The sequence below is a fragment of the Cibotium barometz genome, chromosome 26 (assembly GCF_041138505.1).
Source record: "Cibotium barometz isolate CiBa-2024 chromosome 26, ASM4113850v1, whole genome shotgun sequence".
Classification (NCBI taxonomy): domain Eukaryota; kingdom Viridiplantae; phylum Streptophyta; class Polypodiopsida; order Cyatheales; family Cibotiaceae; genus Cibotium; species Cibotium barometz.
The window spans coordinates 45664334-45678211 of NC_141071.1; the positions used below are offsets into that span (position 1 = coordinate 45664334).

General features: G+C 44.3%; 1 protein-coding gene across 1 annotated transcript in view; it reads right to left on the reverse strand.

Moving 5' to 3' along the window:
- The window catches only part of SPI (BEACH-DOMAIN HOMOLOG A1), a 65895-nt gene that overhangs the window by 30415 nt on the left and 21602 nt on the right, over nt 1-13878 (reverse strand). Inside the window, exons 7-12 of the mRNA XM_086820698.1 lie at nt 4803-4970; nt 4274-4468; nt 4128-4193; nt 3915-4029; nt 2629-3803; nt 1694-2462 (exon numbers count right to left, since the gene is read on the reverse strand). Coding sequence (XP_086676824.1) covers nt 1694-2462; nt 2629-3803; nt 3915-4029; nt 4128-4193; nt 4274-4468; nt 4803-4970 — 2488 coding nt within the window. The remainder of the gene's footprint in view (nt 1-1693; nt 2463-2628; nt 3804-3914; nt 4030-4127; nt 4194-4273; nt 4469-4802; nt 4971-13878) is intronic.

Below are 13878 nucleotides of genomic sequence, written 5' to 3' on the forward strand. Positions count from 1 at the left end.
GTAGACCACCGGTCAGTCCCAAACAGGTGTGCACATACACGTCCACAGGGTGCCCAGGCGTCCCCGGCCGGCCCCATGGACAACACAGGCAGAAATCTCAAGCATTGCCCAGGCAAACAAGACAAGTCATCCAAAGATAAAATCAAGGTCATGCACACACATGAGTGCATTATATTGGAAGAAACACCCATCTGCCCAGTTGTATCCAATAAAATGTCCAGGGCTCATGATCCTTCCGGAACCTTCCCAGAACATAAATACAAAAGATCTCCAAGATAGCTAGTCCCAGAGAATTTCATCATGTCAAGCTCCATGGACCATACATGTACACCATGTCAGGCCCCACAAGCCACACATGTACTATCATGTCAGGCTACACTAGCCATACATGTACTGTCATGTCAGGCTCCATATGCCACACAGACACCATGTCAGGCTACACCAGCCATACATGTATGTCATGTCAGGCTCCACATGCCACGCATGAACAGTAGAAAAATAGAAGTTGTAAGGAATTTTGCGACATCCAGACAAGGCCAAATGCCCTAGGCAAGAAAGAAACCGTGTTCCGCATCCAATCCACAGAGATGGATCTCACCGTTGGTATAGGACTAGATGAGATGAAGCACAAGTACGCGAATTCCATGGAATTAGGTACTCACTGGGAACAGGCATTGGACGCCCCAGGAGCATGCCATTTCTTTTGATACACGATGGTTGGCTTTTCTACAAAGGTCGCCTCTATGTCTTGAAACAATTTCAGGCAACTCTTATCCATGATGCCCATGACGCAATTCATGGCAGTCATAGGGGCATGAAGTCGACTTTGGAGAAGTTAGAAAGGCAATTTTATTGGCCAAGAATAAGGCGAGATGTGTTCAAACATGTGCAACACTGTTTGATTTGTCAGAAGGTGAAAGCTCTCTGCAGGAAGAAAGGGTTGTTACAACTATTGCCAATTCCCGAAGGACCTTTCCAAGATTTATCTATGGATGTTGTGACGAATTTGCCTCCGAGATCGGGTAAGCATAATACGCAGTAACGATTATTGATCGTTTTAGCGAGTTTGTTATGCTTATTCCTTGCAGGGCTAATGTTGCTACCAAGGATGTTGCTAGATTGTTCATCAAGCATTGGTACCCCAGGCAATGACTGGCCAAGTTCGTGCACCAAGGGGAGACTCTTGGGACATATGCACTACTATTAGGGTCAAACAGGGTTGCACACCCTCCCCTACACTCTTTGGTCTATACATTGATGAGATAGAGGCTTTTGTGGACAGCTTTGGAGGCAAAGGCTCACCGCTCGCACCGCTGGCCAGCTCAGGCCAAGAAGGTGGCCTGAAGAGTGATTATTCAGCCTCAGACATGTGGAGGATTGGGCATCATAGACCCACCAGCGGTGCAGACCAGAGCACTGCTGGCAAGTTGATCATCAGAGGCCTTCTACCTGGTGGTGAGCCCTAGAAGGCCTTTGATCAATTATTGACAAGTGTTGCCAGTTTGCTCAGATATGACCAGGGTTCAAATATATCATTTTCACTGGATTTGAGCAGTTGTCACACAAACACACACATACATTTTATGAAGCACAAGTAAACAGTTGACTTTGCACACTACGAGAAATTCATTCTTGTTTACCAGTACACAATATAACTCCAACATCACAAGAAAGTTAACCTTTTTTAACTTACCTGCAGCTGTGATACGGTCTTGGTTGTAAGCGCAAGCCTGTGCAAGTCCCTTCACAACTTCAAGCACTTTCAATTGTAATCCAGATGAAAAACATTTCAAGCAACTTATCACCACTTCAATTGCTCCTGCATTTAATACAAGCTCAGGTGAGTTAGCATCACATTGCTCATTTTCTGGAACTGTCACCAGAGCATTTCCTGTCTCTTCAGGTCTCTGACTGGCATCTGACTGTGAATGTGACCGTACATTCTTGTTGCGAGACAAGACAAGCATCTCTCCAGATGAGCCCTTCTTTTCTAAGGCAAGACTCAGAAGCAAGTCTGCAACTAGTTCCTCGTGTTCTGCAGAGAATAAGCCAGAGTCACATAATAGCTCTTTGAACGTCTGTGTGGAGATGATCTTATGCAATCTCCCCCTGTTGACAGCATTCCCTGACACTGCTGCCTTCACCACATTCATCAATGCATCAAACACTTCCATGTATGAAACCAGCAAAGATGATATATCCTGCTTGACAGCATCAGAAGATGCGCCTTTGATCAGATCTTGGCCTGTCTGGAAGCTATGTAATACTGTAAAAAGAAGGCTGAAACCAGTGGCTGCACCAAAAACGTCCTTGCAAGCACTGTTTACACCGAGGATTCGAAAAATAGCCCACAAAACATCCCTTTTTGTTGCAGTGTCCACCTTGATTTGCTGACCCAAAGTGTTAGCCACCACTCCACTTTTCGCCACCTCAATAAGTGCACCGAGCTCCTCAGAATGGGACTGCATAGCCAACAGTGCAATCATTGCCTTAATGCATTTTGATAGAAGTGAGGAATTATCTTCGAATGTGAGAAGGAACACATCAAACACATAAGATGCTTGGGCACTCGATGGGCTGCTTCTCATATTTTTTTTAAAAAATGCAGGCAATTGGGTTAGCGCTGACCTGGTTGATGTCTTCACAAATAAGACAGTTTAGCAGTCGTAGGACACCAGCACGATGATAGGAAGAGTTCAGCAGTGGAAGTACCATAGCAACTCCATTCACCTTCCTAAAAGCCATCTGATTCCCCTCAGCACTTTTAAGCATTGTGACCAAACAGTCCCAAGCAATACCAAGAGTACTCTCCTCATCAAAAAGTTGGGCCTTCAATGATGATTGCCCTACATCTGAAGATAAGGTCCTCAAGCTCCTCTCTCTGCCTAAGTCCTTGCCGACTGGTCCATTTGTCCTTTCCACCACAAGGCTCCTTTTTGGGGGGCTCTGAGAATCCAGCAATGAGGAAGTATCCAGCTTCTTTATATCATCTATAAGGACCTCCAATGCTCCAACTTCTCTAAGAACTTTCTTGTAATGTTTGTCAAATGAGAGCAGCTTAGTAAAGAATGATAGAATACTCCGACACATGGAGGCAGGGAGGGGCTGCTGCAACAAACAGCAAAGTGAGAGCAGCTCTTGCTCTGGAACACAATTAACCACTGTCACAGCATATTCCAAGATCTTCAGTAAACGCTCTTGGAGTATCTCAGGGAAGGTCGGCATGTTCAGGATGAAAAGGGGAAGGGTGCGTAACTCCTGACATAAGCAGTAATTTTCTAGGTGGCTGGCAAATATACGCAAGAGCCGATCCAAAACCTCCAGCTGCAACCGCAGATTGTTAGCTTTTAGAAAGATATCCTGTAACACTTGCACAGCCTCCATATCCTTGACTCTTCCGTCAACTTGTCTCTCGTCATTGCCTGCGGTTGCCCCCCCATCAGAGAACAGAAATGAGCGACGGATACCAGCAGGAGATTTTGCCGCTGGGACCCTCCCACCCTTCACCATGCCTTGAGCCCCAGTTACTCCAACTTGAGCCAGATTGACAAATATATCAAGCAAACGTGTAAGAACAGGAGGCAAGCTTCCCTCTGAGTTATTAGCAGTTTCTTCCATTCTGATGCTTGAGGCCAAGGACCCCGTGTCTTCCACAATTTGGTCCGAGGTTTCTATTTCTCCTGCATCGCTAAGTGGCGGGTAACCAGTAATGGGATACGTGTCTACAATATTCAAAGCAAACTGGACCAGGAAACGATACCCGTGCGCATTATGCAGGTCATCCCTCAGCCTTACTGACGATTCTGTGACATCAAACCAAATCAAATGTTAATATATCCAAGACCATGCTGGTTTATTAAAAGGTAATGCACATGAAGTTCCATTGGAAAAACCCAAAAATCCAGCAGGCCCACCTGGTCTGCATGAAAGCTCAACACATTCCAGCAGCAGATCTACAACACCCACAGCATACTCAGCATCTCGGGCAGTGCTATCAAATTCCCGTATAACTTTAAGAAGAACTTTAACCTGCCAAAGTCAAGCAGTGTAAGAGCATGCTGAATTTCAAGCAGAGTAAGAACATGTGAAATATCACACGAAGTACAGTGTTTCAGGGAAAGACCAACCAGCTGATGCTTATGAATGTACTGCGCTGAGCTGCCGTTATCATTATTAAGGAGAAGACCCAAGATCTGCATTTGAGCCAAACACAATAAAAGTTTGACAATTTGGATGGACTATAGGACAAGAAGTTGGCATGAAAAAACCTTACCTGCAAAGCCTGCCGATGGAGCTGAGCTAAGGAGAAAGTGGACTTTATAGCAACAGTATTCTGGACAGGAGGGCTGTTAGGGTTCATTGCTACGATGTGAAACAATAGCTGCAGTGAGTCATCCTCAGCCAGGTTTTGAGTTGCTCCAGGATGTTGAGCCAGAGCTTTCATGATATGAACTACACTTCCTTCCACCTAGACAAACAAGGCTCCAGACCATCAATATCTGAGGTAAGCAAGCCCAACTCAACTGAAGCAGAATGCAGATAAATGTCTGCCCACTGCACGGGCAGAGGAGGCTTGGAAGGGCAAGACTGCCCATCCAAGCCTCATGGGCAGTCAGTCATGATCGTCCCCCCACCCACACCTATGTTTAAATCAAATCCCTACATCCACCTTGCCAACTCCCTAATTCAACATGTCTTAGCCTTGACTTCTTCAATTAAAATTCAAAATTTGATTATCCACGATCTCAACACTATGCCAAATTTTACTTTGATTAAGAGTCATTAAGGGTTCAGAAGAAAACCACAAGTTTGTAGACATGCTCCAAATCAGCATCAAGTGAGCATATGGCATGTTCTTTTCCTGTTGTAGAAGGTGCATCTTCCAATCTTGGTTGTCCCAATACAGTGTGCAGCACCCAAACAAGGCATGAAAGAAGGCCGGCATCAAGCAGTGGTTGCACATCGAGAGGCTGCAGTCGAAGACTAATTCAATCAGAACAGACACATAACAGTGTTTTGTTGGCATGCAGTTACCCACAGATCATGTGTTACTTTTGGCCTCATAGACCATTTGGGTCTTTTGGATGTAAATCTCTCTCTCTCTCTCTCAACATTCGCTATCTCAGGCATATTTCCCACATGCCTCTCAATGACCCATTTCCACCTATACACAGATCCACTTCTACCATGATCTAGATAATGTCTATCAAGCCCAGACTCTCCACTCTTGATTTTACGGCCCCACTATCCACCCTCACAGCCCAGCTGATCACCATTCTGCATCATACAGCCACACCTCTTTTCCCTCCACTACACTACACTACAGCCAAGCCTCCCTGTGGAACATAGTCATAGTAGTTAAATTTCTCAAATCTAAGGAGACTTCTGGCAAATTAGCAAATCCATGTCTTAATAAAGAAAATAATCTACACTTAAAATGGAAGACAAACTAAGCACAATCAAAAAGCATAAATAAAGCACTAATCACATTATTGCATTAGAGATTGATCCAAGTACATCTTTTTATAGCTCTCCCAAATCACAAGCTTGCTACACCCTTGTGCCATCCATGTGTAAATAAATACTCACACTCCATGTACCATCTTGTGCTTTCCATGTGCTACCTTTTTGACTATTGATTTCACCTTTTACATGTAACCATACAAATCAACCTTTTGAGTTAGGACCCTTAGTCTTTCTTCTTCCTTTCTAATGTGCACGTACGTCATAACCCCAAAATCGGAGCCTGTTTAGGCCATCCAAAACCCCTCTGCAAATTTTCAGCTTCTTCAAAAACAGAGTTGAATCGAGCCCTAGGTTAAATCCAGCATTCCTCGTGCTCTCTCTCAATGCATGTGGCATCGAAATACAACATTCTAACACCCATCTTTGGGGGGTGTGTTGGTCATCAAGCCTCTATTTAGATAACTTTTCTATCCCTACACTTTGTCTTCTCAATACATTTGCAAGTCCTTATCATCAATGAATCATTGGGCATCGCAAAAGCCTCCTTTCAGTGGACATTGAGGGTTTGCAGTGCATTGTACAACGAGCTTGGGACAAATTGACAGTTACATTTGAGACATGGCTAATAATGATGTATTTGGGATGCTCTCTGGACAAGCTTGATGGGACTAACTATCCCGTGCGGGCATATATGATGAAGCATGTACTGGTTGCAAAGAATTTGTGGGGTATATGTATCTCATGCTGAGTTAAGGCATGTTGGTCCCGCATTTGTAGCTAGCACGTTACAGGGATCCACTCTTGGAATGAGTGATTCTAGTTCCAGTGGAAGTGCACCGCCTGCACCTGTTCCTTCTACACAAGAAGGACTCAGATGGGATGCTAAAGATGCACAAGCTCATGCCTTGATTGTTCTCTCGTGTAAACAACAAGTCATACCTCATATCCGTTCACGTACTTCTTCTAAAAGTGCATGGATATACTTGCCTCTTTATATCAGATCCGCAATGAAGCTCATGTAGCTTATCTACAAAAAAAGCTTGACTTGGAGCATATGATTGAGGTTGATTCTATGGATGGATTTCTCATCCGTCTTAAGGATTTGCAAGAGCACTTAATCAATATTGATGAGGTGATACCTGACAGTTCACTTGTCTCTACGGTTCTCAATGGTTTGCCTGAATCCTATCAAGGATTTGCTACCACTCTTCGCCTCTTGACGAAGAGAAATACAAATTTGTACACATTTGATGATTTGGTAGCTCTTACAGGAAGAGCAATCTCGTTTCAGCTGGAACAACATGATTGCTACAGATCACGCTTTATCATGGCAAAGGTTCTGGGGCTGGTTCTAGTGCTAAACCTAAGGGCGAAGCACAAGCCCATTCGAATCCTCCTAAGTCTGAAGAGGAGAAGACTAAGAAGAAGATGAGATGCACCTATTGTCGGGAACCTAGTCATGTAATTGAGGAATGCAAGAAGCGTAAAGAGAGTGAGAAAAAGAAGAAGCAACAAGGTCTTGCTGCAACTACAGGTGACAATGTTGAGGAAGCAAATTTTGCACATGATGGCTATGCCTTAACAGTCACATGCAGTGATCTGCCTGCCTCTTGTTTGTCATTGTCAGATGTTGATTGGTATGTTGATTTAGCTGCCACCAAGCACATCACTTCATGCAAGAAGTTGTTTACTACCTTGATAGATGCACCGTCAAGTGGTACAGTTTTGTGTGCTAATAACGCATCATATGCCATTAAAGGCATTGGCAATGTGGAGTTGACGTCATGTAGTGGAGACATGTTTGCTCTTCAGATACTTTGTATGTACCTGGAATTCCCAAGAATCTTATTTCTATCTCAGCACTTGCAAAAGCTGATCAATTTTCTGATCATTGTTGCTCCATTTATGACAGAATAGATTTTGATGCGCTTATGCTCTCTGGTACATTGCGCAATGGCCTTTCCAAGCTTGACGTGTATGACAGGAGTAGTAATTCTCATGATGGTGCTATGGTTGCTTCCACATCACAGGTTGTGCGCGACACCGAGCTATGGCATGCTCGGTTTGGTCACCTTAATTTCCCTTCTCTTATGCATTTACAACGTCAGTCTATGGTTCATGAGTTGCCACCTATGCAAGCATGTATGCGAGGGATATATATTGGGAAAGATGCATCGTTTGTTCTTTCCAAAGGATGGCATTGCGCAAGCTACTCAACCATCGCAGCTCGTACATAGTGATTTATGTGGCCCTATGAGGGCAGCATCTTTTGCAAGACATCTGTACTTTATGACTTTCATTGATGATTACACCCGTTTTTGTTGGGTGTATCGTTTGAAAACTGAATCAGATGCATTCTCAGCTTTCCATCAGTTTCTCCCTATGGCTGAAAATGCTTGCAGCCATAAGCTCATGACATTGCATACAGAACGAGGGGGGAATATTTGTCACATGAGTTTACAGCTTTTCTGCAGTCACGTGGGATTTCTCATCCATGTACTACTCCTTATACACCCCAGCAGAATGGTGTTGCTCAGCACCATAATCGTACACTTCTGGAAATGGCGAGATGTATGCTTAAAAGCAAGGATTTGCCATCCAGATTTTGACTTGAAGCCGTCATGTGCGCCAACTATGTGTTGAACCGTTGTCCCATTAAAGCATTGAAATCTATGACAGCTTATGAGGCTTGGAATGGCAGAATCCTTGTAGTCATATGCGTGTTTTTGGATGTCTCGCTTATGGGCATGTACCAGCACAACAGAGACAAACTTGAAGCAAAAGCATTGAAATGTATTTTTGTGGGGTATAGCAGTGAGAGCAAGGGATACAGGTTGTATGTACCTTCCACTAGGAAGATTATTGTGCCCAGATATGTCATCTTTGATGAATATGCATCTCAATACATGCTTTCATGTAGGCTAAAACCATCAATTGATGCTCCAGATGTCTTTGATACATTGCTGCCATTATTTGGTACAGGTGCTAAACCTACTAAGCCTAGTTTGGCTCCAAATCAGCCTCCTGTTTTGCTGCTGAAAATCAGCAAAATCAGCAGCCCAACATTCCCCCTATTGCTCCAGATCTGCCACACTTTGATCAGGATGCCATGGGTGATGCATTGGTTGAAGAGGATGCAGCCATTCATGACTCACAGAGAGTTCCCGCTGGCTCATTTACACCCTGCGTGACAGCAAGCTGCATACACTTATTCGGCAGGTCGTACACATCGGAGAATGATAATTGGGTTACAGCTGTAAACGGAAGGGCAGCTATACACGGAAAATCTTATCAATCATGAAAACTGAAAATACATATAAGCATGCGAGATGAAAAGAGAGAACAAATACGCACAGTACACCACACTAGGAGCCAGAAGATGGGCAGACCCCCCTGTGAAAAGAGAGAACAAATACGCACAGTACACCACACTAGGAGCCAGAAGATGGGCAGACCCCCCCCCCCCGCCCCCCTCCCCTTAATGGTTAGATTACCAATAAGGAGTCTACTTCCAAATACAACTTCACGCGTGCCCAGGGATTTCCAGTACAAGTATGAAAACAAGAAAACATAACATAAACTGAATTTGCTGACAATTCTCAGCATAAGTGAGCATTCCCGGCATCAAGCACATGCAGGACAACTATGGATAGCCCATAGCACTCCCACATCAGCCCGGGACAACTCAACATCATCGTCTTCTTCCTCGCTCATAGAGCAAGTCGACCAGCCCTCAAAGGCTGTTTACAGCAGTCAACCAGCCCTCAGTAGCCATAGAAGAAATCGACCAACAACTGCACACAAGCCAGAAGGTCTTCAAACAGTAGAGGATCTGTTCCCCGCCCGTAAATCAGATCTTCCTCCTGTTTATATGCCCTGGCCAGCAACTTTTCAAACCTGTAAACAGCCGGTCAGTAGTAGGAGAACCTGCAAACACAGTCGGCCAGCCTTCTATTGACACCTGGTAGGCTTTTGTCACAACAGATGGCTACAGCAGGCTGTAAAACAGAGAGAAAACCAGTCGACCAGCTCCATGCACACCAGAGAAGCATGCGCCCATAGCTGGGGTTCTCTTTCAATAATAGAGTCTAGGTCCCACCGCCAGAAATAGCTCTGATGAGTGCTTTTTAGGTCCAAAAGGGGGTGCCTACTTGAAGAGGTCCCAAATATTGTCCAGTGCCCAGCTTTTGGCCGCCACGTGTATTAAATAAGTCCTGCCCAATGTGTACTCACTTATAAGTTGTCTGAAACCTTCCCATAACATAAATACAAAAGATCTCCAAGATAGTTAGTCCTAGAGAATTACATCCTGTCAGGCTCCATGAGCCATACATGTACACCATGTCAGGCCCCACAAGCCACACATGTGCTATCATGTCAGGCTACACCAGCCATACATGTACTGTCATGTCAAGCTCCATATGCCACACAGACACACCATGTCAGGCTACACCAGCCATACATTTATGTCATGTCACGCTCCACATGCCACACATGAACAGTAGAAAAATAGACGTTGTAAGGAATTTTGTGACAACACCCAGGCGTTCGGAGTTGGCCCCCATTGAAAAGAATGCCACATGGGAGTTATGTGACTTGCCTACAGGCAAGTGTGCTATCAGCACAAAGTGAGTGTATAATTGAAACGCAAGCCCGATGGCACACTTGCCTGCAGGCAAGTGTGCTATCGGCACAAAGTGAGTGTATAATTGAAACGCAAGCCCGATGGCTCGATTGATCGCTATAAGGCTCGTTTAGTCGCCAAAGGCTATGCCCAACGAGAGGGCATTGAGTATGAGGAGACTTTCGTGTCTACTTCCCGTATGACTACCATACGCATTATTGTTGCATTGGCTGCACATGAAGGTTGGAATGTGCATCAGTTGGATGTCAAGACTGCTTTTCTGAATGGTGATTCGCACGAAGAGGTTTATCTTACGTGCCTACACAGGCCAATGTGGCAAATGGGTTTACCAAGTCTCTTTCGAGAGAGAAGTTTGAAGCTTTCTACATCTCCCCCCATCCAATAGCTTCTCATGCTCGGAATAGCTCCTCTGGGTGGCTTACATCTTTGGGAGCTCACCTTTGTCTTCTTCCTAGAACATGATATTTGCTGCTTCAACACATTTCTTGTCCCAACAATCCTTTGCCATGTGACCTACCTTTCCACAATAGTGGCAGGTCATCTTTGTCTTTGGTCCTCCTCTAATTCTCGGTTGTGGTCCTCTTGAGAAGAATGTTTTCTCCTCACTTGATGTAGCTTAGGCTACCTTACCTCGAATCTACTTCTCCTCTTCGATGAGTGCTACGTCCACTCCTACAATGGTTGGTTCTGGGAGGTTCTTCAAGGTAGCCACCAAAGAGCTATACTCTAATGTCATGCTTTTCAACAATATGGCTATGGCATCCTCTTCTTGTTTAGGTGTCCCAATGCTAGCCAATTGCTGTGCTATACTCTTCATTTTGTTAAGGTGTGTTAAAAGAGATTTAATGTCTTTGATGTCCAAACCAAAGAATTGTATTTTTAACCTTATTTTTGAATTCTTTTGTTTTGTCCCAAACCATTTCTCTAGCTCATTCCAAGCACCCTTAGATGTATCTTGTGATACAATGTGCTGGATAAATCCATCATCTAGTCCTAATGCAATAATGGCTAATCCCTTTTCATGCCAACTAGTTCTTTTCATTACCTTCATCCTCCGGGGGCACTTCTCTCTCCCATTAACAATCCCCCAGCAAGAACTTGAGCTTGACTTGCCAAGTACGACACCCTTCACCGCTAAACTTTTCAAACGCAAATGGGGTTGCCATCATATGTAAATGAGGTGCATGAGAAGGTCTTTGCACTTGAGTATATCTCAAGGCTAGTGTCTAGTCCCTATACAAGAAAGATTAATGATTGATTGAACGGAGCTGTCGCCAATGTTTTTCTTGATCTTGTGGAAGAAGTGCAATGCTTCCTATGTGAATAGTGATGTAAAAGTTGCACAAGTTAATAGGAAGGCCCAAATGAAAGAGCTTATGTGAATAGCCTCTTATGTAAGGCTCTTTTACACCACAACTCAAAGCCTTATCCTTAGAGATTTTTCCATTTTCAAAGAACCACCAAAATTAGCCCATATGCTGCTCGTTGGAGGTTGCCCGTCGGTTGCCTAGAGATCGTTGCTGTGTGGAGAGCCCTCTCGTTGCACGCTTTCTCTTTCTTCTGATGCGCACACCTTGCTACTATGGGCTCGCTCTTTTGAATTCAGGCTATCGTCAAGATGCTTGCTTATGCTACGTGTCTCCTTGCTCCGTTCTCTCTGGGTGGTGTTGCAGGCTTGTGGTTGAGATTACCGCTATCTGCTCCTCTTCCCTCTCTAATCCACTTCACCCCAAGCTCTTGTGCAGGCAATGATCTTTCTAAAATGCTTATGTAGCATGTTGCGCTCAGCTGATGAAGTTGCTGATTGTTGGCTCTTTTCTCTTTCCGCCGACTGCTTCGAGCTGCTGTGAGGATATGCTAAGGAGGACGACCCAAGCTTCCTGCTGCCTACACACACAGAGTTATCACCACCTGTAGAGATAAGGATCGCAACCCACTAATATGAGGAGGCTATTTGTGACATGCAACGGATTGATCGTAGTAAAACAACCTTAGCTTTAACTAAACTGCACTTACAAACACTTAAGAGATATAGAATGGTTTCAATGCAATGCAATGCAACTATATTAAATGCAATGGTTACAACTAAGATCTAAAAAGATCTATGATGATGATGATGCTGACTTTGACTGAATGGTTCTGAATGCTGACTTTGATTGAATGGTTCTGAATACTGACTTTGAATGCTAGCCTGCTGTACTGCTGAATGCTGAACTCCACACCTTCCTAGGGTCTTGGGCTGAAGACCACCAAAACGATGGAAAGTTGCCTCGACTGAATGATGTAACCTGCTTTTATATGTGAGTCTTACTGCTGGTCAGGCTGTGCCTAGGGCTGTCGGCCTACAGAATATCTCCACGACTACCATAATGAGCAGTCCGCTGCTAGAGAAATCCCACGACTGCATAATATGCCAGTCAACTGCCTATTGCCTAGTCGGCTGCTGGACACACCTATCGGCTGCCCAAATATGCTTGCTTAATGCTTGAATGCCATGCTTAATGCTCACTTAATGCTACATGTACACCAACTGGGTGTGCATGTGACATTCCCCTCTACTAAATTGTTGCTAGGTGGTACACCTGACAACCCTTCGATTCCTCTGTTGATCCCCCTCCACTGAAACCATTGCCCCACTTTGTCTTCTTCTCTCCTCGGGACTGAGGTCAACTGCAGGAGTTAAATCCTTTGAGCCAAAGACTTCTCCACTAAGAGAACTGCATGGCAAATGTTGATAAATCTGCTTGAAAAAACCTAAATCACCATTGACCTATCTGTGGAATCGTTTCACACACCATCTCCGTTATTCATGGACCTCTGAACCTCTTGAGCAATGTTGGAGCCACTTTTGTCTTCTTATGTGGAAAAGAACCCCCAGCTGATGCCAGTTGAAGCCCAAAACTCCATTTTCTCCTTTGATGATGGATGTCATTCTTCCCCAGAAAACTCATGGGTAAATCATGTATCCTTGCAAATGCAAGATGCTTAGACTGACTGTCTTTACTGGATTGCTAGGATGACTACTATACTGATGCAAGCCATATGCGACCCCATATGCTATGCAAGAATGTAAATGAATGGGTTACTGATGCATGCCTAAGGGGAAAACCCTAAGTATGGCCATACAAATCAACCTTTGAGTTAGGACCCTTAGTCTTTCTTCTTCCTTTCCCAGCCAATGCAATCACCATCTAATGGTGGTCATTCTGGAAGTAGGTGCAAAAGTTTCATCATAGTCTATTGTCTTTTGCTGTGCATATTCTTACCAGGAGGCAAATCCACAAAATCCCAAGTGTCATTTTTATGTATAGCATTCATCTCATTCTGCATAGCTTCCATCCAATGTTCATGGTCTTGAGCGTCTTCAAATGAGCCTCGTTCATCAACATCACACAAGCTACTCAACCAAGCAACATCCGCATGATGTGGTTCATTCCTAGAACCAGCTCGTGTTCTCCTACATAGAGGAGCTGAGAGTTATCTTGCAAAGTTCGGACCAGCCATCTAGGGACCGATCTTGCCTCCTATAGAGCTCTCTGCTCTTCTCTCACAGCCTCTTCTACATCAACAAGCATAACAAGCTGTTCATTTTGCTGAACTTCAGCATCCACATGATATCTATTTGGCTGCAACACATGTTCCACTGCGGGTTGTATTGTTGTACCATCAATTGCAAGTGGAAGTGGCCCTGATACATTTCTTGCTGACAACTCTCTACAAAATTCAGCCATAGGCTGATTTACATTTTCAGCAAACACCACATCTCT